This window comes from Copidosoma floridanum, unplaced genomic scaffold, assembly GCF_036245765.1.
Source record: "Copidosoma floridanum isolate Cflo_tuat_1 unplaced genomic scaffold, Cflo_Japanese_pri ptg000021l, whole genome shotgun sequence".
Classification (NCBI taxonomy): Eukaryota; Metazoa; Arthropoda; class Insecta; order Hymenoptera; family Encyrtidae; genus Copidosoma; species Copidosoma floridanum.
Genome location: NW_028321898.1, coordinates 29,244,982 through 29,265,976, shown reverse-complemented (window position 1 = coordinate 29,265,976; position 20,995 = coordinate 29,244,982). Strand labels below are relative to the sequence as shown.

The 20,995-nt window shown below is 35.2% G+C and overlaps 3 protein-coding genes across 7 annotated transcripts; 2 read left to right on the top strand and 1 right to left on the bottom strand.

The window, feature by feature from the left end:
- The first annotated feature begins 2,761 nt into the window (after positions 1-2,761).
- Positions 2,762-4,330, top strand: LOC106647775 (uncharacterized). The gene is made up of 3 exons (XM_089594390.1): positions 2,762-2,824; positions 3,304-4,127; positions 4,213-4,330. Exon 2 carries the CDS (start codon positions 3,307-3,309, stop codon positions 4,108-4,110), a length of 804 nt encoding a protein of 267 aa, XP_089450516.1. The 5' UTR covers positions 2,762-2,824; positions 3,304-3,306; the 3' UTR covers positions 4,111-4,127; positions 4,213-4,330.
- Positions 4,331-12,012: 7,682 nt separating this feature from the next.
- On the top strand, positions 12,013-15,906 carry LOC106647748 (uncharacterized). The gene is made up of 12 exons (XM_089594299.1): positions 12,013-12,398; positions 12,488-12,629; positions 12,693-12,854; positions 12,921-13,046; positions 13,117-13,437; positions 13,527-13,602; positions 13,666-13,823; positions 13,893-14,272; positions 14,341-14,436; positions 14,506-15,252; positions 15,314-15,675; positions 15,754-15,906. Exons 1-12 carry the CDS (start codon positions 12,304-12,306, stop codon positions 15,807-15,809), a joined length of 2,721 nt encoding a protein of 906 aa, XP_089450425.1. The 5' UTR covers positions 12,013-12,303; the 3' UTR covers positions 15,810-15,906.
- A 138-nt stretch (positions 15,907-16,044) lies between these two features.
- Scamp (secretory carrier membrane protein) lies at positions 16,045-19,609 on the bottom strand. Of its 5 annotated transcripts, none has more exons than XM_089594302.1 (9): positions 19,192-19,609; positions 18,285-18,414; positions 18,115-18,245; positions 17,968-18,028; positions 17,754-17,882; positions 17,513-17,678; positions 17,345-17,446; positions 17,142-17,268; positions 16,045-16,968 (listed from the first exon to the last, which is right to left on the bottom strand). In XM_089594302.1, exons 1-9 carry the CDS (start codon positions 19,249-19,251, stop codon positions 16,804-16,806), a joined length of 1,071 nt encoding a protein of 356 aa, XP_089450428.1. In that variant the 5' UTR covers positions 19,252-19,609; the 3' UTR covers positions 16,045-16,803. The 5 variants fall into 5 exon arrangements, with proteins under 5 accessions (XP_089450428.1, XP_089450427.1, XP_014219761.2 ...); XM_014364275.3 differs by having other exon boundaries at positions 16,046-16,968; positions 18,115-18,414; positions 19,192-19,397; positions 19,454-19,609; XM_023390487.2 differs by having other exon boundaries at positions 16,046-16,968; positions 18,115-18,414; positions 19,192-19,392; positions 19,454-19,609.
- Between the last annotated feature and the right edge of the window lie 1,386 nt (positions 19,610-20,995).

Below are 20,995 nucleotides of genomic sequence, written 5' to 3'. Positions count from 1 at the left end.
ACGTTGTTACAAAAAGTTCTCTATCTCGGCTGTTTTTTGATAAATCGATTTGAAACTTTTAGGAAAACTTCTTCGAATATTGAGGAACAACTTTGTCGCTGAAAGTTTTGTCAAGCTGAAACTTTCCCGCACACTTTATTTCATTGAAGTTGACAACCTTCGTAATCCGTGCACTACCTACTTCTAATTAAATATTAATTAATTAAAAAAAATTTAACTAAATCTGATTAATTCATCGCCAGCGCTGAGGCATTTCACGTACCCGTACTAAATTTCAAACGATTTCGATCATAATTGACTGAGAAACAGCAATTTATGTTTTTAAAAGTGATTGAATTTGAGTTTTCAAGAAATGCGGTTTTTATTTCTTATTTAAAAAAGTACGACTTGATTCAAAAAGTTGTAAATGTAAAAAAGGTGTGGATTTTCATTCTATACAAGCTAGTATTTTTTAAAAATCGATATGGTGAGTTTGAAAAATTTACTCCTTGGACAATACTTTTACGTGTTTCTCAACTTATGCGCCCTTTTCGTTTCCAGCTCCTCAATTGGGATATTTTTAAATTATGAAATGACAGTTTTCGAAGCCTCGATGAAAAATCATTGTCAAAGAGACTAAATAATATGAAAAGCTTTCCATATCATTATAAAACGATATGAGGTTGTTTCACCAGCTCTCGACTTTTCATCATTGAAACGATTAATGTTTATGCATTTTAAAATTATTTGTTATACCTAGAAAAAAAAAAATTATAAAAAAGCTTTTACAGGTTCAACTGATACTGCTGAGAAAAAAGAAAATATTAATTTCTCCGTCGATTCGTATCCCTACAACATCCGGCTCACGCCTACATATACAGCAAGCCTCCGCATCCCTTAATGATTATGACTTTAGGAAATTTAAATTTCCAGCTGGCAATGCCAGAATTTTTTCAATCTCAATAAAAACCATGTATCGACAGTTACGTAGTACTAACTCGCAAGTATAGAGGAAAAAAAAAGTGGAAAATCGAGGATCTCAGCGAACGGCGCACAGAGCTCGCGATGCGTGAGTCATCCTATAGTGCCCGTAATGGACTTTCTCCGAGCGTTGATATCCAAAAGAGGGCGTCGATGGCCGGGTCCTAAAGTAATTTTTAAAAAACCCCGGCGGGCGTACCGACAAAGGCCAATCCGAGAATGGCGGGGCCACCCCCTCCAGCCCATGGCATAGGTGTTTAAAGATCTGTAACACACACGTAACGCGCGAAATGTCGGGTAATGGGGGAGGGAAAGGCGCCACGAGGGTGTGCGGCTCATTCGACACGCCGACGCGTTTTCATCCCAACCTAGCCCACCTTTTTTTTTTCCTTTGTTTTTGAGGGTCATATACGGGGTGGTTTTCTCTTCTTCACCCTGTGGGGTGGGACCGAAATCACGCCTGGGGTGGGCAGGTTTCCCGAAATCCGTAACGATAAAGAGATAAATTTATGTGCGTTTATTTTTTCGAACGAGCACATAAGGAGTTTTCTCTCGCCGAGCGAGGTGTGAGGTCACGTAATTACGGGGTGCCATCAAGGCTTCCATAAACTCGAGGGTTTATGAGATTTATCGATCATCCGTGGTAAATTTTTCTTTCCCTTACTGCGTGTGAAATGAAAATTGAAATGATACACTGTCCATGTATATGTGAAATACATTTCCCGAAATGGGCACAATTTCATTATCCTTTGCCATTTTTATTTGTAGGTCGTTTTTTTTTGTTTCCTTTATAGATTTGGTGAAAATAAAAATTATACAGCATTTTCAACGTTCCTTCGTATGAAATTCATGATGCCGGTTCTACTTACAATTATTATTGACTTGATAATCTAGTTATTTTCTCGATTTCCAGGTATTATTCTTACTTTTAGGTCTGCTCGCTTTCGACATATTGTAGTAACAATGCACATTAATTTTGAACATGTTTTAAGCCACCTAACATGGAACAATGACAGAAATAGGGAGAACGTTGGTTTTTTTTTTTTTTTTTATCTGTGACAGTGAAAAAGTGTGGTTCTCTCCTTTTACCATCATAAATATTTTTTTATGAATTGTAATTTTGTTGTCAACTGCAAAAAATATAAAGTTATTCTGTAGTTTATGTAGTTTTAAAGTTTTAATGGAGAACTAAACATGCTTAGAAAAATTTTAGTAACTAATATTTTTAAAACGTGTTTGTCGTGTATTCAACATGTATTTTAAGGAAATAAGTTATAAAACAAGCAAGTTTTATTCTAATAATTTTAATGTCCAAAATATACGAATGAACCATTGATGAATTCAGAAAAAAGTATACATATATTTCGTAACAACTGAGGTATTACACACAATTGAAAAAGAATGTTTACTTCATATAAGGATAAACTCTCGATGATACAGAGATTTCATGTATGATAAACGTACGCAAAAGGAATCGATTATTTCATAGATAATCATTTATCTGATCGAATCCAAGTGAATGTGAAAAAAAAAAAAAAATAAATAAAGTGATGTAGATAAAACCAACAAAAATAAGGCTTCACACTGCTAGCACGGTAAGTTAGCACGTGAACAAGATAAGATTGTAGGTAATCACGCAAAAATGTCGTACGTTTCAACTACCACCACCTATTCATGTTAAACGTCAAATAACAAGAAATTGTGATTTAACAACGTAAAAATGATAATACTGACAAACATTATTGCCACTTGATTAACGCCCTCGATGGTATATAATAATGCGATCGACAATTGCTAGAGATTGTTTGATTGACTGTTGCCAACAGTTGACGTCCAAGCAATAGAGCGTTCGTGGAATAAAAAAGTGAGTATGACACCTAATAATTCATTGATTGTCTCACTACTCGGATATAAAGAAAAAAATCAAAATAAAATAATTCAATCAAAGTTAATTATAAGATTTTTTTTAATTACTGTAAGTTCGTAGTACAAACTGAACGATTTTACAATTAAATTTTAGATTATCAGAGTGCTTTTTTTTAGTAGTAGTGTAAGTAATCACTGTAACTTTAAGTACTCTCGAGATTTCAAGTATTTACTTTAAACACATAGGCATCTTTTGTGGAACATACCGCGAAATGCTTTTAAGTAATACCCACGTGTGCAATGGTCAAAACTAGTTTTATGTCAAGTGCTGCACGCAGTTTTTTTTTTTTTTTTGTCTGAAATGACAGAGCGATTCAACGTAGAAAGTAAAAAAATTTAACAATTGCACACAAACTTGGAAGAATAGGAAGATTAAAAAAAAAAAAAAAAAAATCTTCATTAGTATATCGTTTACAGAAAATGAAGCTCATCCTGGGATGCCTGACGCTCCTGGTGGCTAGCTCGAGCCTAGTGGCCAGCAGTCCCCTGACTCTGCAAGGCAACGCCTCGAGCGAGCAAGAGGCCCTGATTAATGATTTCAAGGACTTTTTGCGACTCATTCCCGCCAACCAAACGCGACTCCTCTTCATAAAGTACGCCCTGCTGGACCCCGAGTTTCGCGAGACTTTGCTGTTCATGAGCAGCAACGAGAACCTCGACCTCCTGAAAAACATTTCTCAGACCGAGGCGTCCCAGAAACTGCACGAGTACCTCATGCCAACGAAGGCCAACGCCACCGATTTTTTCGTTGAGTTCGCGTCGCGTCTCAGCATCGATGCCGAGCAAATGCCCGAAATAGAAGAGTTCAAGAAGAAGGGCAAGGAGGGCGAGAAGGGCAAGGAAGGCAAGAAGGGCAAGGAAAACGAGAAGGAAAAGGAAAAGAACAAGGAAAAGGAGAAGAACAAGGAGAAGGGCAATAAGGGCAAGGACAAGGACAAGAAGAAGAAGGAGAAGGGCTACCGTGGGTTCTTGAAGGAGGCCAAGGCACTTTTGCCCATCGGCCAGATAAACGCGCTGAGGGACCAGAAGATCGCAGCCAAGGGACAGTACGCCACGTTGGTCGGCAAACTTCACACCCAGACGTACTTGACACTGGTAGCTAGGCTCGTCTGTCAGCCCGCGGCTTTGAAGTACTTGCAGGTGGCCGACAAGAACGACTTTGACGTCATTGCCTTTTCCGATTTTGTGTCTACGGCCGTTGGTCTGGCTGATGGTTCAAAGTGAATCTGGAGTAGATTAGGGTGAGTCGTTTTTTTTTTTTTTTTTTTTTTTTTTCGTTTGTTTATTCGCTATTTTTGAGAACATGATTGTGGTTTTTGGTTGCAGTAGATGACTGGCGAGTACGTAGATCGAGTGTGGAGACGCAGCGAGCAAATGAAGAATCGAGCAATAAACAACAAAGTTTTTTTCCTCCGACATGTAATTTATGTACCTTTACTTTGAATGATGATGAAAAACAAAAAAGGAAAAAAAAAATATTAATAATAAACAACATTGAACAATGAAACAATGGTTTGTTTTTTTCTCTCGGTGACGTTACGTTGGGTAATTTTATCGAAAATGCATCTCATTTAAAGGTAATCGATTAAATTTTCCACAAAATTTACAAGGTCTCACCCAGTTGTAACCCACTTGTTGTGAAAAAAAAAAACCCAAAAAAATCTCGCGAGCGCATAAAAATAGACAAAGGAAGAGAAAAAAAAGCAGCACATAGCTTTATTAATTTTAACAACAAGAACACAAAAAATCCCTTACAGAGGGAGGAAAGCGCACCATGATCCTTATCCTTTATACTCCCTCTTCTCGACTCGAGGACCCTGCACATTGTACGTGTATACGATTGGAGGCCCTTCTTGTGCATGTATGTATTGTTACTGCAAATATTTGTTAACAGGATATATATGTATAGATATATATAGGCTTTCGAGTAAGTGCCTATAATATATATGTACATATACACACGATATAGATGGAATAGGTGTACGGCGATCGCGTAAATAACAAAGAAAAACGCCGAGAGCCACGTCAGCTAGGGGCCGGTTGACGGATTAATGGTTTATTGATGGTGTCCGCATTGTTGGCTCCCTCTTATACCAGTGATGTGTATACGTGTACACACGATGTAAGTGTGTGTATTATACAAGCAGGCGTGAATTCACGGAGCTATATAATACTACATTGCTTGGAGTTTATATATATACATGATGTTATGATTGTGTTCGGCACTTTTAGGCATATCCTTTTTATATTTGCGTACAGGAGATGGTGTATTGTTGTAGGGGGTCAGGGGGAAACGCTCTAAACTCGACCTTTCTATTTTTTTTTTTTTTTTCTTTTTTTTTTTTTTTTTTTATGAATTGTAAAGTGTGGGATTTAATTAGTCCATATACATATTCGAATTTTTCAGAGATAATTTTTTTTTGTTTTCTTTATCTATATAGATAGCCTTAAATAGTGGTGTAAAAAGATAATCAACTTTTATCAGTTAAATTTTGTTTGGATACTCAAATGTATAAATTTCCAAGTAGACGCCAAGTATATTATTTATAGACTTGTTTACCTACGATTGATGCGCTAAAAAAAACTAATCTCATAGTCATTATCTAATCTTCGACAAGCAATTAAAAACCTCTGAGATTTACAATTCGTCACGAGGTTGTCGAACCGACCAATAATTTGAACTATGTAAAAAAGACCATCAAAATCTAATGTTGAATCTTTGAGATTATTGACCAGCATTATTTTTTTGCATAAATTTTTGAAAATTTCTAAGAATTGCCGTATACATTTGGATCATTAAACAAAAATATTTACCTGTACGGGAGTAAATATGAAGCCGTGCATTAATTAAGAGGGATACAAATATTTTATTCTTTTTTTGGAGCACATTTCCATGTTTAATCTGAGCCAAATGTAACAATCTGACAACATAATATATGTTCTTGTCATCGTTCGATAACGTGAGAAAAAAATTTGTAAACTAAAATTTTAAATTTTTAAAACGTGAGTCTTTTTTGGGAGTACAAGTGAAAATTTTACGAAAGAAAACAGTGTGTTCGTATTGGCCCGATCAAAGTGGCATCGTCATTTCGACGCCTTGTATTCACAGGACGCTGAAAATACAAAAACTTGGACTGAGCAGTCAATGCTTCTTCGGGCTGTCGTTTTTGGGTTAAAATACAATTGAGGATTGTTTCGTGGATGATTTTTTGAATATCGCCCCAAGAGATACGGCATTTGAATATTTTTAACACTGTATTTTATGCGATTACATCGTGAAAGGGGCACTGTATCATCCGATAATGTGGTCATAACTTTCCAAGTATTTTTCACTCAACGATCGCATATAAATCGTAAATTATACTAATCAAACCCGAATTTGTTTATGATTGTGGAATCACTTTAAGGTATAAAAATGCAAAGTGCTATAACAGAGTACAAGGTAACACAAAAAAAAAGAAAAATTCTTAAGATATTAAATGGTTTGATATCAATAATGAAAAATTAAATTGCATCAAAGACGTTTCAAAAAAGTATATACCAGTACTGTGGCACTTGACAAGTCCAACCCGAATTCGACATTGATTAAATAAAGAGATAATCTCTTGGCCCCAATTTGATACTAAATAAGCGATTATCTTTTGACCATCGGCCCTAATTCGACACTGGCCATTCACGGAACAATAAAGAGCTAATTGATTTTTATAAAATCAAACGTAACTTGGAACATAAACCAAAAAAATTGTACCTAGCATCAAAGGTCATAGAGGATTTTTGCAACTTTTTATTGGCATTTATTACTATGGATTAATTTAAAATGTAACACGTAAAACCGACATTAAATTTCAGGATATTCAGTTCTTTTGCTCACTTTTGAATATTTTTAATATCAGTGCGTTTGTTTGTTTAAAACATAAAATTAATTTTTTACCTTCTTAACCCTGAATAAAAATATTTTTATTAAAAAGGCTTCTAAAAATAATTTCATTTATTGTCATTTCATTGAAACAAAAACACTTGCCCGTTTATCATGTCATCGAACTGTTGTGTGCGCATGAATGATTTTGCTAATTTTTCATATTAGGCAAACACACATGTCAAAGTGGAAGCAACCAAATATGTTAGATTAAAATTATTTATGTATAGATATAATAGATAAATCGGACAGTATGACCACGTTAGAAGTATCAGTACTAAATGCTACAAGTTTGCTATTTACTACATGTTACGCGAATGGTTAGCTATCTTTGATAATAAAAAAACTATTTTTAATTTTTTCGTCCAATCCAACTTGACATAAGTAGTTTTTGAATGGAAAAATTTCTAGATAACGGTACAATACGCATTAAAAAATTGTCGTATACAGCACAAATTTTATATTACTTTGTTGATCAACTACGGCTTTCACTCTATACACACCGGTAAAATTGAATTTTCATTGGTATCCCGATTGCAAAATGGACACATTTATAGAATATCACAGAGTATACCTAAAAAAAGGTGCACCCGCAGCTCGGACGCTTCCGGCGTCAGAGCCCGAGACACCCGTCGCCACACACACCAATTACCCTTTCGGCAGTAGTCCCTTGATCCCCGCGGTCATCCGTCACCTTTACCCCGAATCGCGTCAAACTGCAACTGCATGTAAAAAAGGCACACCCAAACATTCAGCCCCCGAGCAAATGACCAGTTGTAGCCGTGAAAAATATCACCCCGGATACCGTGAAAACACCGTCGCGACGCCCGGTCGCCTGGAAAAACGAGAAATTAATGACACACCGCCTGGACGGAAGGGGGAAAAAAAAAAGTAACGTTTGCAAACAAACCTCACCGAAAGGAGACACTCGTTTAGAGAGGCGCCGTCGGCTTCTTATACAGGTATAAAGGGGACTTTGGAAAAATCGTGCGTGTATATAATTATGGACCATTACCATTTTTTCTGTGCGAGACGTATATGTACGGACAAAGCTGCGAAATAATACGTAGTTTCCAGAGCGAGAGATGAGCCGATTTAGTTTTTCGTAATTACCGTACCGATTCCTATATATCTCGTACTCACTTGCGTATGAACTTTTGTGTGCACATCGCAATTTACTCGGTTGAAAGAACTTTGCTCTTTCTTTCTCTCTGTTGGCGGTATAATCGTTGTTTGCGCATCATCGGCACTCGGTGCGGTACGCAAAAAAATCGGCATCCTCTTCCAGCGCACTTCTCTAGCATTGCGTGAAAAAAAGGAAGCGGGCGAATGTATAAATTACACGTTACGTGCGGTGGGGGCCCCGGAGTACAATAGCCCGATTTCCCGAAACGAGGGAGGTATACGCGCGGGCGCGCGTTTCTAATTATCCACTTTAACTTTTGGGGGGGGCGGTTGCACGCGCGCGGGTGCCATTCGACAATTACGTCCGGGGTTTTTCGGGGATGCGCGCATGTGCACGCACGATCTGTAAACACCACCTTTCGGTGCGTGCCTTCATTGCGGGGTATGTAATAGCGCGAGCCCGCACCGATTGTTGCAACGAGAGAGTTCCGTCGAGACATTGCCTTTTTTTTCCCCCACCCGTCGAGTGCAGCGTCCTATCTTCTTTGCCGGGTTCCGGCAGGGATGAGGTTTAACGGTTTTACGTTGGAAAACAAGAAAAAAAAAAAAAAGACATGTTGATACGAACACAAAGTTCGTAGATGTATACTGCAAAAAAAGGGATACTGTATGTAACATAAGATACCAGTAATAGGTTAATTATCAAAGTTATTGTTATTTAAAGGTTCACTTTACTGTAAGAAACTCCAGTAATATTCCCAAACGAGTACTAAAGTACCAAATATGCGCTTCTAATAGTTATACATATTTATGTGAGTTAATAATATACCAACAAGTTTATATTAGTTTAGTCAACTCATGTTTTAGTATAAATAATATGCGTGCAATATGTTTTTACAGAATTTTTTTTTTTTTTTTTTTTTTATCAACTTTTTTTGCTTGGCATACTTACATGTAAATATGCTTGATTTATTCAAATATTTAATTCCATTAATTATCGATTGATGATAGAAACTTCAGAACATAATCATGTTTCAATTACGACTTGAATTTAATCACACCCATTCAAAGGTAAACATATTTTTGAAATTTACTACTCACATACAACAACACTAAAATAATGTTTTTCTAATCGATTTGTGTGAAATTTCGGGAATTGGAAAAAATAAACTTTTTGTTGAAATGCAATTAATAGGTTTTATTGAATATTTGGATCATCTTAAACAATACAATCAAATAATTTTTTTTTTTTTTTTTTTTTCTCTTAACAACAATCGTTACTTGGTACTGTGTGAATTAACCGAGAGCGCAGCGTCCCTTGTTCTCCCTCAAAAATTGTTCCTGCAACAAAAAAAAAATGAAATATTAGGTACGTTGGATTACAACTGACAGCAATATGATGTATCAAAACTCGATAATTTACCGCGCATTTGATTGCTGCTTTCAAACCTCCGGAACCTTGACATCTCTCGGTTCCTTCTTTTACACACTTCGCAGCCATCCTTGCCAACACCTTCCCGATGGCTCTGGCTATCAGTGCAGCCTAAATCGATAGAAATATATAGTTTTCATCATTACAACGCAAAATCATTTTGTTGCGTTGTTATTATTATTATGTATACTTAAAAAGATTTTTACTGGAAAAACAAAATTTACTCATTTTTAATTAAATGTATCGATTATGGTATTACATTTCTTTCCTCGAGTTCGTCAAACTCATGGTCACTGGCCGCGTCCTCTTCAGCCGCTACGGATTCAAAGTTCATGGCAGCAACGAAGAACACAAACAGTCCCAGGAGGACGAAACAGCGGGGCACCATGTTGAGATGTAGTTGTTTTAGCGAAGCGAAGCTTGAGGGTGAGACTGCACTTGACTGATGACTTTTTCGCAAAATTCAGCGGTACTTATAGTCAGAGGAACCGATTTTTTGAGGAAAAAAAAAACAAACGCATGGTCCTGCACGAGCAACTGTATCAATACACGGCACGTGGATCTCGAAAATGTAATTGAGGAAAAGCTTTTACATGCCACATATGTAATTAGCCTAATCGAAATCCACAAATCAATGATTGAGGTCACACTGTTTCCACACCATTAACATTGCATTTATTTTCCTTGTCGATTGAAAAACGTTAAGTAGATTTAAATGATCCAAGCTTCATAGCAATAAGAGAAAATTCTGTAATGACAATGATTCAAAAATTGTCAAGTACTCATAATAGCTGTCATATTAGTAAATAGTAGTTTTCATTGGATAAGTTCCATCATCTCTGCGGGGCTATTTTGCGGCCCGAGAGACGTAAGGTAGCCACTGGGCGATGCCGCTTCTGTGGCAAATGCTTTTTTCCCCGCCGAGGGCAAACCATCCTCTCTAAATGGCTCGAGGTAGGAAAAAATATCAAAATTTCATAATCACATATCGCAAGCCGAAGTACGGGCTGACGTGTGATTGATACATCATAACAGGGTAACGTGTGAAATGGACGAAGGCATCAGATTTTCCGTTATTTAACAAAACTGTAATACTTATTGTATAAATATTTCGTAACTCTTAATTTTAGTTAATCCTACATAATAATATGGACATAATAAATATTTTTTTTGACAAATTCAGGTTTATAATTAATAAATCTGTCCTTTTGAGTACATTCGTTTTTACTTGCCTATAAATTCAATTTACCGATTGTTGCATCGATGATTGGACAAGGAAAATAAATGCAATGTTAATGGTGTGGAAACAGTGTGACCTCAATCATTGATTTGTGGGTTTCGATTAGGCTAATTACATATGTGGCATGTAAAAGCTTTTCCTCAATTACATTTTCGAGATCCACGTGCCGTGTATTGATACAGTTGCTCGTTCAGGACCATGCGTTTGTTTTTTTTTTCCTCAAAAAATCGGTTCCTCTGACTATAAGTACCGCTGAATTTTGCGAAAAAGTCATCAGTCAAGTGCAGTCTCACCCTCAAGCTTCGCTTCGCTAAAACAACTACATCTCAACATGGTGCCCCGCTGTTTCGTCCTCCTGGGACTGTTTGTGTTCTTCGTTGCTGCCATGAACTTTGAATCCGTAGCGGCTGAAGAGGACGCGGCCAGTGACCATGAGTTTGACGAACTCGAGGAAAGAAATGTAATACCATAATCGATACATTTAATTAAAAATGAGTAAATTTTGTTTTTCCAGTAAAAATCTTTTTAAGTATACATAATAATAATAACAACGCAACAAAATGATTTTGCGTTGTAATGATGAAAACTATATATTTCTATCGATTTAGGCTGCACTGATAGCCAGAGCCATCGGGAAGGTGTTGGCAAGGATGGCTGCGAAGTGTGTAAAAGAAGGAACCGAGAGATGTCAAGGTTCCGGAGGTTTGAAAGCAGCAATCAAATGCGCGGTAAATTATCGAGTTTTGATACATCATATTGCTGTCAGTTGTAATCCAACGTACCTAATATTTCATTTTTTTTTTGTTGCAGGAACAATTTTTGAGGGAGAACAAGGGACGCTGCGCTCTCGGTTAATTCACACAGTACCAAGTAACGATTGTTGTTAAGAGAAAAAAAAAAAAAAAAAAAAAAAAATTATTTGATTGTATTGTTTAAGATGATCTAAATATTCAATAAAACCTATTAATTGCATTTCAACAAAAAGTTTATTTTTTCCAATTCCCGAAATTTCACACAAATCGATTATAAATTTACAATTTACACACATTTTGTAAATTTATATTCATTTTACAGTCAGCGCCATCTAGCGGTATTCTTTTTCTCGATTTTTTGCGAAAAGTAGTAAAAATTTTTAACGTGGATTTGGCATACCGACAGGCGATAGCCGTCTCTGAATGTATCAACAGAGATATTGTAGAGCCCCTGTCGTATCGTCGACGATAAGGCGCAATAATTTTTATCGACTGAAATATTGTAAACAAAAAACATGTATATAAATTTTGAATTGGACACAACAACGGTAAAATATTGATAAAATTTCTTCCGCTTAAAAAAACTTTCAAGCTATTTTAACAGAATTTATTACTTAAGGTTTTTGACATTTCTCGCCATTTTCATCGTGATCTACTTACGGGTTCACTTAAGTAAATTATCAAAAATGTCACTTTGGACACCAAAGTATTGAGACTCAGTTGATCTTCTATCTGTCTGTAAATTTTGATTTCCATGAAGTCGAAACAGATGTAACAATAAATAAATAAATAAATATAGATAATCTAATGCATACGTTGCTAAAGATATAAAAAACACTGCCACAGACTACAGGTTACGCCGACGATGTGATTTAGTTTCTTCCGCGATTAAGTGTACTTGTTTGTGCTACATGCATTTTGTTCAGCTTTGTAAATTGCTTTGTTTAGAAAAATGCTGAAGGAATATTTTTTGTTATACCATGAGAATGAACTTAAAGAAATCCTCAAGGATCCTGACGAAACAAGAGTTTTCTCCATCAACGTTGAGTAAGCCGTTTGATTATTCGTGATTGACATTCTTTACCGTATTATATGTATTTTAATCAATTTTTACTGATTTATCACTGCTCTTCAAGCTTTATTATAATTTTTGAGCATGATGCCAAAACGGCGCTCAAAATATTACGCCTTCCAAGACAATGTTTGCCAGCTTGTGATCAATCCGCGATAGAAGCTCAAGAACAATTGGCTGAATTTGAGCAAAAAGTAAAAAAAAATGTAAGTAACAGCTACGATTTATCCGTACATCGTCACTAATTAATTATAAAATTCTTTGACAAGATAAGGACAAGAGTCTATGGTGTACCTGAGAACATTGATCAGGCAGAAATTGGAGAACTTGTTTCAGTAACTGGTTTTGTTGTCAGGATTACTCAACCTTCTGTATCTATAGTTGAAAAGCACTTGCTGTGCAAAAAATGCAATTATGTCAATATCTTGAAGGTACGCATGTTTTTAATGAAAGTAGAAATTTATTTCATGTATTAACAAATATATTTTATCACACAGCTTGAATGGGAGAAAGGAAAATTTCCTGATACTAGAGAATGTGGAGCATGTAAAAGAAAAAGCTTACACCCCGAGACTTCTCTGCAGACACAAATTTGTGCAGATTATCAAGAAATCAAAATCCAAGTATGTTTAATAAAGTATAAACTGTATTTGAATCTATATATTTTTAACACTCGAATAATTTCAATTCAAGGATAAGACTTCTAATGTTAGCAGTACAATGACATCTGCTTTACCAGTGGTATTACTTGACGATTTGGTAGATAAATGTACATCAGGGGATAATGTTAACATATGTGGATTTTTAATAAGGAAGTGGGACAAAGTGGTCGTAGGTCAACGTCCTTTGTCAACGACATTTTTACTAGCTAGTAGTTTGTTGGTAAGAAGAAAAGTTGCTGATTCTGATTTCTGTAAAGAAGAAGTGACAAAAATATTTAGAAATTTTTGGGATAAATATGGTGACAGGCCTTTGGAAGGCAGGGATTTTATTCTTACTTCAGTATGTCCACAAGTAAGCTTGAGAAAAATATTTTATTAAAACAAATAATTTGAAGTATTCTTTGAGTTCTGACTTGGACTAAATTTTTTTTTCATTTTCAGTTGTATGGAATGTATAGTTTGAAACTAGCATTAGCTGTAATTTTGTGTGGTGGCGTGTCAAAAACTACCAAGTCAGGTAAAAAAAAAATGAATTTCTACAAAACTTATTTTACAACGCAATACAATTTTAATCTTTTAGGGACACGAGTAAGAGGCGATTCACATCTTCTGTTGTGTGGGGATCCTGGCACTGGCAAGTCTCAAATCCTCAGAACAGCAGCAAGATTAGCTGCTCGTTCAATCTTAACAACAGGAGTAGGAACCACAGCAGCTGGTCTTACGGCTGCAGCGATCAAGGCAAATTATATTTACTCATTGTAATTAAAAACATGGAAAATTCATTATATGAGTTGATAACATTTTAAGGATTCAGATGGTTGGCACTTGGAGGCTGGTGCTCTAGTGTCAGCAAACGGTGGAGTCTGTTGCATCGACGAATTAACGACTATGAGTAACAACGATATGGCCTCGATCCACGAAGCTATGGAACAGCAAACAATATCTATAGCAAAGGCTGGTCTTGTAAGTACACTAAATTCGAGGTGTACAGTCATTGCAGCTATAAACCCGGTTGGCGGCCGCTTCGTCGATGGTGAAGAAGTGAAGATGAGACTAGGTGGACCGTTGCTATCTCGATTTGATATTATATTGTTTTTAAGAGATAATCACGACCCACAATGGGATGAGCTTGTATCAAATCACATTCTCCAGGCCGCTATGGTTAATAACAATTACGAGAGCCAACTGTGAGTTTTCTATTTATTGTTTCAATAATGTATGATTACTTTCATTTTAAAAAATCGTTATCCCACAGGAGTTTAAAAAATACCACTGACTACTCTATGATCGAAAATGCTAACAAAAGTCACTCTGTTTTCAATCCCGCTACGAAAAATAAGAATTTACAAGTGTACGTATATACTGACTACAACGATTCTACATATATGATTAATTAAAAAAAAAAATCTTTGTTCCACAGACGTTTCGAGGATGCCACTGATCCCTCTGAATTTGAAAGTGAGCTCAAAAAAACTCCTTCACGTAAAAGATCTGCTCCAGAAGATGTCGACGATTTTTCTGAATTTGAGGATGAACCCAACGAAACTCCTCCATGTAAAAGACCTGCCCCAGATAATGTCGACGATTTTTCTGAATTTGAGGATGAGCCTAACAAAACTCCTCTACCTAAAAAATCTACTTCGGAAAACGTCGAGGATTTTTCTGAATTTGAGGATGAGCCTAACAAAACTCCTCTACCTAAAAAATCTACTTCGGAAAACGTCGAGGATTTTTTTGAATTTGAGGATGAGCCCAACAAAACTCTTCCACCTGAAAAATCTGCTTCGGAAAACGTCGAGGATTTTTGTGAATTTGAGGATGAGCCCAACGAAAATGTTCCACCTAGAAACTCTGCTTCGGAAAACGTCAAGGATTTTTGTGAATTTGAGGATGAGCTCAACGAAAATGTTCCACCTAAAAACTCTGCTTCGGAAAACGTCGAGGATTTTTGTGAATTTGAGGATGAGCTCAACGAAAATGTTCCACCTAAAAACTCTGCTTCGGAAAACGTCGAGGATTTTTATGAATTTGAGGATGAACCCAATAAAACTTCTCTACCTAATACTTCAACCCCAGAAAATGACATCGATTTAGTTGACTGCGACAATGAGCCCAACGAAAATGCTTCACCTAACAATTCTGCTCCTGAAAATGCGAGCCGGCAAATGTATGTACTTACTGACTAAAATGACGTTACTTCATGAATAATTGTATTGAAATAATTTTAGAAACGAGACGGGAGACTTAAATCTATTGAAAACCGACGGTCCATGGAATGAAAAAACTCTGCGCGAGTACATTGCCCACGTGCATTCTTTCCGACCTATTATGACTAAGAATGCGGAAAAAGTATTGGTTGCAGCTTACCAGTTTCACAGACTGAGGCCTGAAAGGCGTGAGGAGCGCACGACTGTTCGATTAATGGACAGTCTAGTCAGGCTGGCCGAAGGTCACGCTAAACTCATGTACAGGAATGAAGTTCTCTTAATGGATGCGATTTTTGCTACTCACTTGATTAACTTAACTAACGAAGTAGGAAAAGATATCAGTAGATTCCCTGATGATCCTCTGAAAACGTACAAACATGAAGGTAAAATTAATATTATTTTAACAGAAAACATTCAGATGTATTATGACCTTTTTAATTTTAAAACACTGTTATTTACAGGAGAAGAGCTACTCAGAATGCTTGGTCTGCCTGATGATTTGAAAGCATTTTTGTAAATACCTTAGACTAGAAAAATGTATAACTCGTCAAGGCAGTGTGATATAAAAAACATTGAATGTATAATATACATGTGTAAATTTCACTAATAAACTATTTTTTGTACTGAAATATTTTTTTTGTAAAAGTTAATAGTTTCAAATGACTTTAAGAATTAATTACTAAACATATTATTTTTTTTGCTCAAAAAAACAACTTTTAAAAAAAATTTTCTAAACAACTCAGCTCAAAAGTATGCGTAATACATTGAAATGAATGACATTAGTAATAATAAATTTTTAAAATTATTCGTAAGCACCGCAACTTAGTATTGCTTGATCGGAATAAACTTATGGATTTGTTGCAAGGTTCAAAGGAAAGTAATGACCGTCTAACGTTTAAGTAAATATGCATTATTTTAAATATATTTTAAAATTTAATAATTATTGATATTTAAACATATTTACAACGCAAATTATGGAATGACATATATTTATGTATATATATTATTCGCAATTTAAATGTTTGATTATAAAAGAGTTCAGTAAAACAATTTAAACACTACTTTTTAGTACAGTAAATTAAATAGAAAATAAAAAACACTTAAAGCGTGAAACATGCCAAGAGAGCGGTTTTGAATTAAACCTTAATTTTTAATTCCCACTTACAGCCATCCTCTATCACTCAGCGCAAAGTTTCTATTCGATTTCTAGCTACATATTTATCATTTTTCTTAGAATAAGCTTTACACTCATGTACGTCAACTTTGTTTACTTAACACTTGCAAATTTAACGTTTCATAGCATGCTGAAACAAAAATAAAGTCAACTCACACAAATACTTATACGACGCTGTTAGATATTTATTATGACAATCATCCGTCAGTCTTGAGAAAAAACTCTGTCAAGACAAAAATTTTTTTAAAATAAATACAGATTTCAATTCAGTTGATTTTTCAGTAACCTCTTCCCGCTGAGCTTGTTTTTCTCGTCAAAGTCTTCATGTGATTATCATTTAGTAACGTGGTTGCTGCGTCATAGTGTTAACTTGGTTGCGGACGGCTGAGGCAGCTATGTTCGCTGTAGCGGTTTGTACATGCTCGTTACGTAAAAAGTTTGAGGTAAATTCCTGTTGGGCCTTGGATACACTAGCTCCGGTATTGCGGTAAATGCGGTGCACCTGTGAAAATCAATGCTCTAGTATTATCGACTTTACTTTTTTTGATAGGCTACTATAAAACTTTTAAACGCAAATTGCCCTCTTATGAACAGTTTGTAATAAAAATGAGTGAATAAATCAAAGGGAATTGAGTGTTTTTAATTGACTTTGTAGAATTTTAATACATATTATACCTTGCTTATTAGAACAATGTCTGCAACTGCTGCAGTTAGAAATCCAACAGCAGTGACCAGCACAAGGATACCAAGGATCAAACCCTTAGGTTTTGTTGAAAATGTCATCAGTACCCTGATAATTCCACTGAAGTGAAAAATAAAAATTACGAATGTATATAACATAAAAAATATTTTACTTAGGCACCAAATTATCTTCTTACCAAGTTCCGGAACTAGGAAATCCTATAAAATGGAAAAGTGTTATAAAAGCTTGGAAGGAGAATATCAAAAAGAATACCATGAAATTGAAAGAACTGTCATTCCTAAAAAAAAGGTCAGTAAAAATATATTAAATACATTTAAATTATATTATATACATGTTCACATACTTGAAGGCTTGGTAGACTGGTCTAAACCAGCAAAGAAATGAAAACGGTGTGAAAAGTATCAGATAAACGAGACCTAGTCCAAATACTGTGAAATTATCTTCACGATCATCAGCCAGTAACAATATGAAACCAACAACTACATTGAGTAACAATACTCCAGCATGAACTATAAAATTCATAATTATTACTAAGTGTTCTGATATATTACTTAGATTTGGATTTTATGTTGGTAGAAACTTACATATCCACAAATAATACAATTGCCGAACAATTTTCTGAAAGTCAGGCTGTATTTCAACATCAATGTCTTGGTAAAAACATGGTTGTACACAACAACTTTCGGGTACTGGTGGCCAGTTATTTCTTCTTGCTGTGGGAGTAAAAATATTTGACTTTAAATAAAGGAAAAACAAATTTTTCATGCTAAAAAAACGTAATTTTTTGATTATACTCACGATAATACGGTGCATTACTCATATCTTGTGTATTTCTCCTCCATGGCTCATTTGGTGGTTGCTAAAATATTTCGAAGTAGATTGTCATATTGAGGTCAAAAAGATTTTTTATAATCATTTTATCAATAAAAAAAAAAAAAAACTCACACTAGTGGGTGAAAATGACCCACTGCTTGACTGAGGAATATTTTGCTGTGGAGTTCGGGTATAGTTTGGTGGTGGAGCTTCTTGGCTCGAGGTTTGTAGCATAGCAGGCTGTTGTGCTGTAACAGCTGTACCTCCATAAGATGGAGTTTGGTGCGGTTGATTGGCAGTGCCTCCATAAATGGGAGGATTTGTAGCTCCTCTAACTTGTGGTCCAGTAGCTCCAGTTTGATTTGCAAATGGATTGTAGTCATCAATTCCACTATTTGGAACAGAACTCGCTGCCTTACGTACTGCTGGATCCTATTTAAAATTGTATAAAAATTCTTAGTAATTATATTGCACAAACTAAAAACAGATCATCTGCATAACTTTTGGTTAATAATACTTTAGAAACTTTTTCCTTTGCTGTTTCTTTAGCTTGTAGCTAATTAAATTACGTAGGTGTATAATATTACATGTGAGTTATGTAGATAATACCATTCATAATTGATGAATTAACAAAATACACTCAAGACGCCCATAAAAGTTCAGGTGACTAACAGATACAGAGCTTTTTAAAAGATAGAAGATAAAACACTACAATGACGTATTCATTAAAGTTCTACTTGTCAGTTATCAGTAGAACTCGTCATAAATAATTAGTTGAAAATATTCAATGATACATCTTAATATTGGTAAAAGTAGCAAAAAAAGCTTGTGATGATAAAACTTCAAAAACCGTGTGCAGACTACACAATAATCAAATAAAACTCAGAACCTAGTAATTATTTTTCATGATGGAAACTCGTAAATCGTAGAAAAAAAAACTAACTCAAATACACATACTTTAAATTGGCATCATCATCAGCTTACATCTTTTTTTTTTTTAATCACAACAAGATAGATTTTAGTTCATCAATTTGAATATAAGGGGAATCGTTTACCGTATGGAACTGTCAAAAGCAACGCAAATTCAAGAGGTGTTTGAGTAAGGTAAGTATATGTCGAGGTGTATACACGTCTTCCAGAGGTTCCTCGATCGAAAAAAAAATTCAGAACAATCGATAAGGAGAAATTTAGTAGAAGAGACACACTCACCGCGAAGGGATCGTTATTGACATTGGGCTCGCCGAAGGGGTTCTCGTCGAAGCCTGACATCTTGCCTCTAGCTGATGACGACTCTCCAAACTCTCAATTATCTTATCGTGGTTTTCTTGTCGGTCGTCGTCGTCGTCGACGTCGTTATCACGACTCGACTGCAGGGCGTCTCGGGCGCCTTTTTCCTCAGAGCTTTTCCACCTACACTTAATACCTAAACTTGTTAAACGACGTTCCAGTCACGTAAGCACACAATACCTACCTAATGTAAAAGCTTGAGGACGTTGAAGCACGAAGAAAACGAGGCACTGCCTTTTTGGGATATACACATCCCGAATTTTTTTTCCTCTCTTTCGATGATAAGGTAAAGTAAAGTAAAAAGTAGGTACTTATCCCTTCATTGACTTGACGTGTTACAAGAGCACACACACAACACACATAACAGAGTGAGAAAGAAGAGGAGAAGCAGAGGTTAGGTTATGTTGTGCTTTTTTAATGGAGGGGGGTTTATTTTGTGTGTGTATGTTGAAGCCCGGGAAGTACGAATGAAAAATTGTTTGCTTGGCATTGAAGAAAAAGCTTCGTTAAATTATTTCAAAACATTTTTATTTCAACCCCTGCTATCAAATGTAAAAGAAGGGAAAAAACAATAAGTCAAGTGATTGTATAAAACACTCGAAACATGTTTTTTCATAAATTGGTCTCTCATCTCTTCTGTATGTGCTGTAATTTATGTATACGAATTATGTATAGATATACCACATGGGTTATTCAAATCTAATCTCATATAACAATTGCATCGTTGAAAAATAAAAAAAACAAAAATAAAACAAAAAATTACAGCTAACGATCATCCCCCTTTTTTTTTATTTTACATCAGTTTTATCTAACCATCATTCAACGAAATAGATCAATACACACAATAATATCAAAGATTACAAATAATTTTATTGCACGCATTTTCAGCCAACGGGCGTAACTTTATCCTCCTACTTCTTACTTGTTTTTTCTGTCTCTAAAATGTGCATCACTCCTGAATAGTGTGGCAATAACACACATGTGCAAACCTGTAAAATTTTTATGATCAGTATGTACGTAGGTATTTTTTTTGTGGAAAAATGGAATAATCGAATGAGTTGACATATACCTTGCATGTTTATTGAAGAGTACTTATTTGATTGTTCTTTGGTGCTTCAAAAATCGTTTTTATATTCTTTCATCGACGTGATTTATATCAGGACGCGGCGATACGTGTAAAAAAGTGCAACCACACAAATATCGATGAATTATCGTACGTACAATAAATATAACACGTATACTATCACACATTGTCGGTGATTTTTATCATTTACATTGGCTTATTTTTAAGGAAAAAAAAAAAAATTCAATAAATAAATTACTTTTGCACCCACGAAATTAAGTTAAAAAAAAACCTCTTGCATGTTGAATATATATTATTTAACGTTACACGTATTTCTCGTTAATTCGGATTTTTCAATTATATGTATAATTAATACTGGTACGTCATCGTTGTACACCTAATTTATTTAATTTACATTTTGTGCAGTGTAATTTGTATATTTTTTATCATAAGAGACGAGTTAACATTTAATATATATATATATATAAACGTGTGCGTATGTAATTATACTAAGAAATAAAAATCGTTGAATCGCTAAAACAAAAAAAAAACGATTCGTAAAAAAACAAACAAAATCGGTCGATTAAAAATATATAGTCGAACGATACTTAATCAAACAATCAACAAAATTAAGAGTACATTGATCCTCGAACAGGAGGAACA

Excerpts from the sequence above, each read along its gene's own strand:
- LOC106647748 (XM_089594299.1), top strand. The coding sequence starts at position 12,304 with ATGCTGAAGGAATATTTTTTGTTATACCATGAGAATGAACTTAAAGAA. Across the intron at positions 12,630-12,692 it reads AGCAAAAAGTAAAAAAAAAT|ATAAGGACAAGAGTCTATGG; the intron begins GTAAGTAACAGC and ends TTCTTTGACAAG. Across the intron at positions 13,603-13,665 it reads GTCAAAAACTACCAAGTCAG|GGACACGAGTAAGAGGCGAT; the intron begins GTAAAAAAAAAA and ends TTAATCTTTTAG.
- Scamp (XM_089594300.1), bottom strand. The coding sequence starts at position 19,251 with ATGTCAGGCTTCGACGAGAACCCCTTCGGCGAGCCCAATGTCAATAAC. Across the intron at positions 17,447-17,512 it reads CCAGTCTACCAAGCCTTCAA|GAATGACAGTTCTTTCAATT; the intron begins GTATGTGAACAT and ends CCTTTTTTTTAG. Across the intron at positions 16,969-17,141 it reads ACATTGTTCTAATAAGCAAG|GTGCACCGCATTTACCGCAA; the intron begins GTATAATATGTA and ends TGATTTTCACAG.
- LOC106647775 (XM_089594390.1), top strand. The coding sequence starts at position 3,307 with ATGAAGCTCATCCTGGGATGCCTGACGCTCCTGGTGGCTAGCTCGAGC.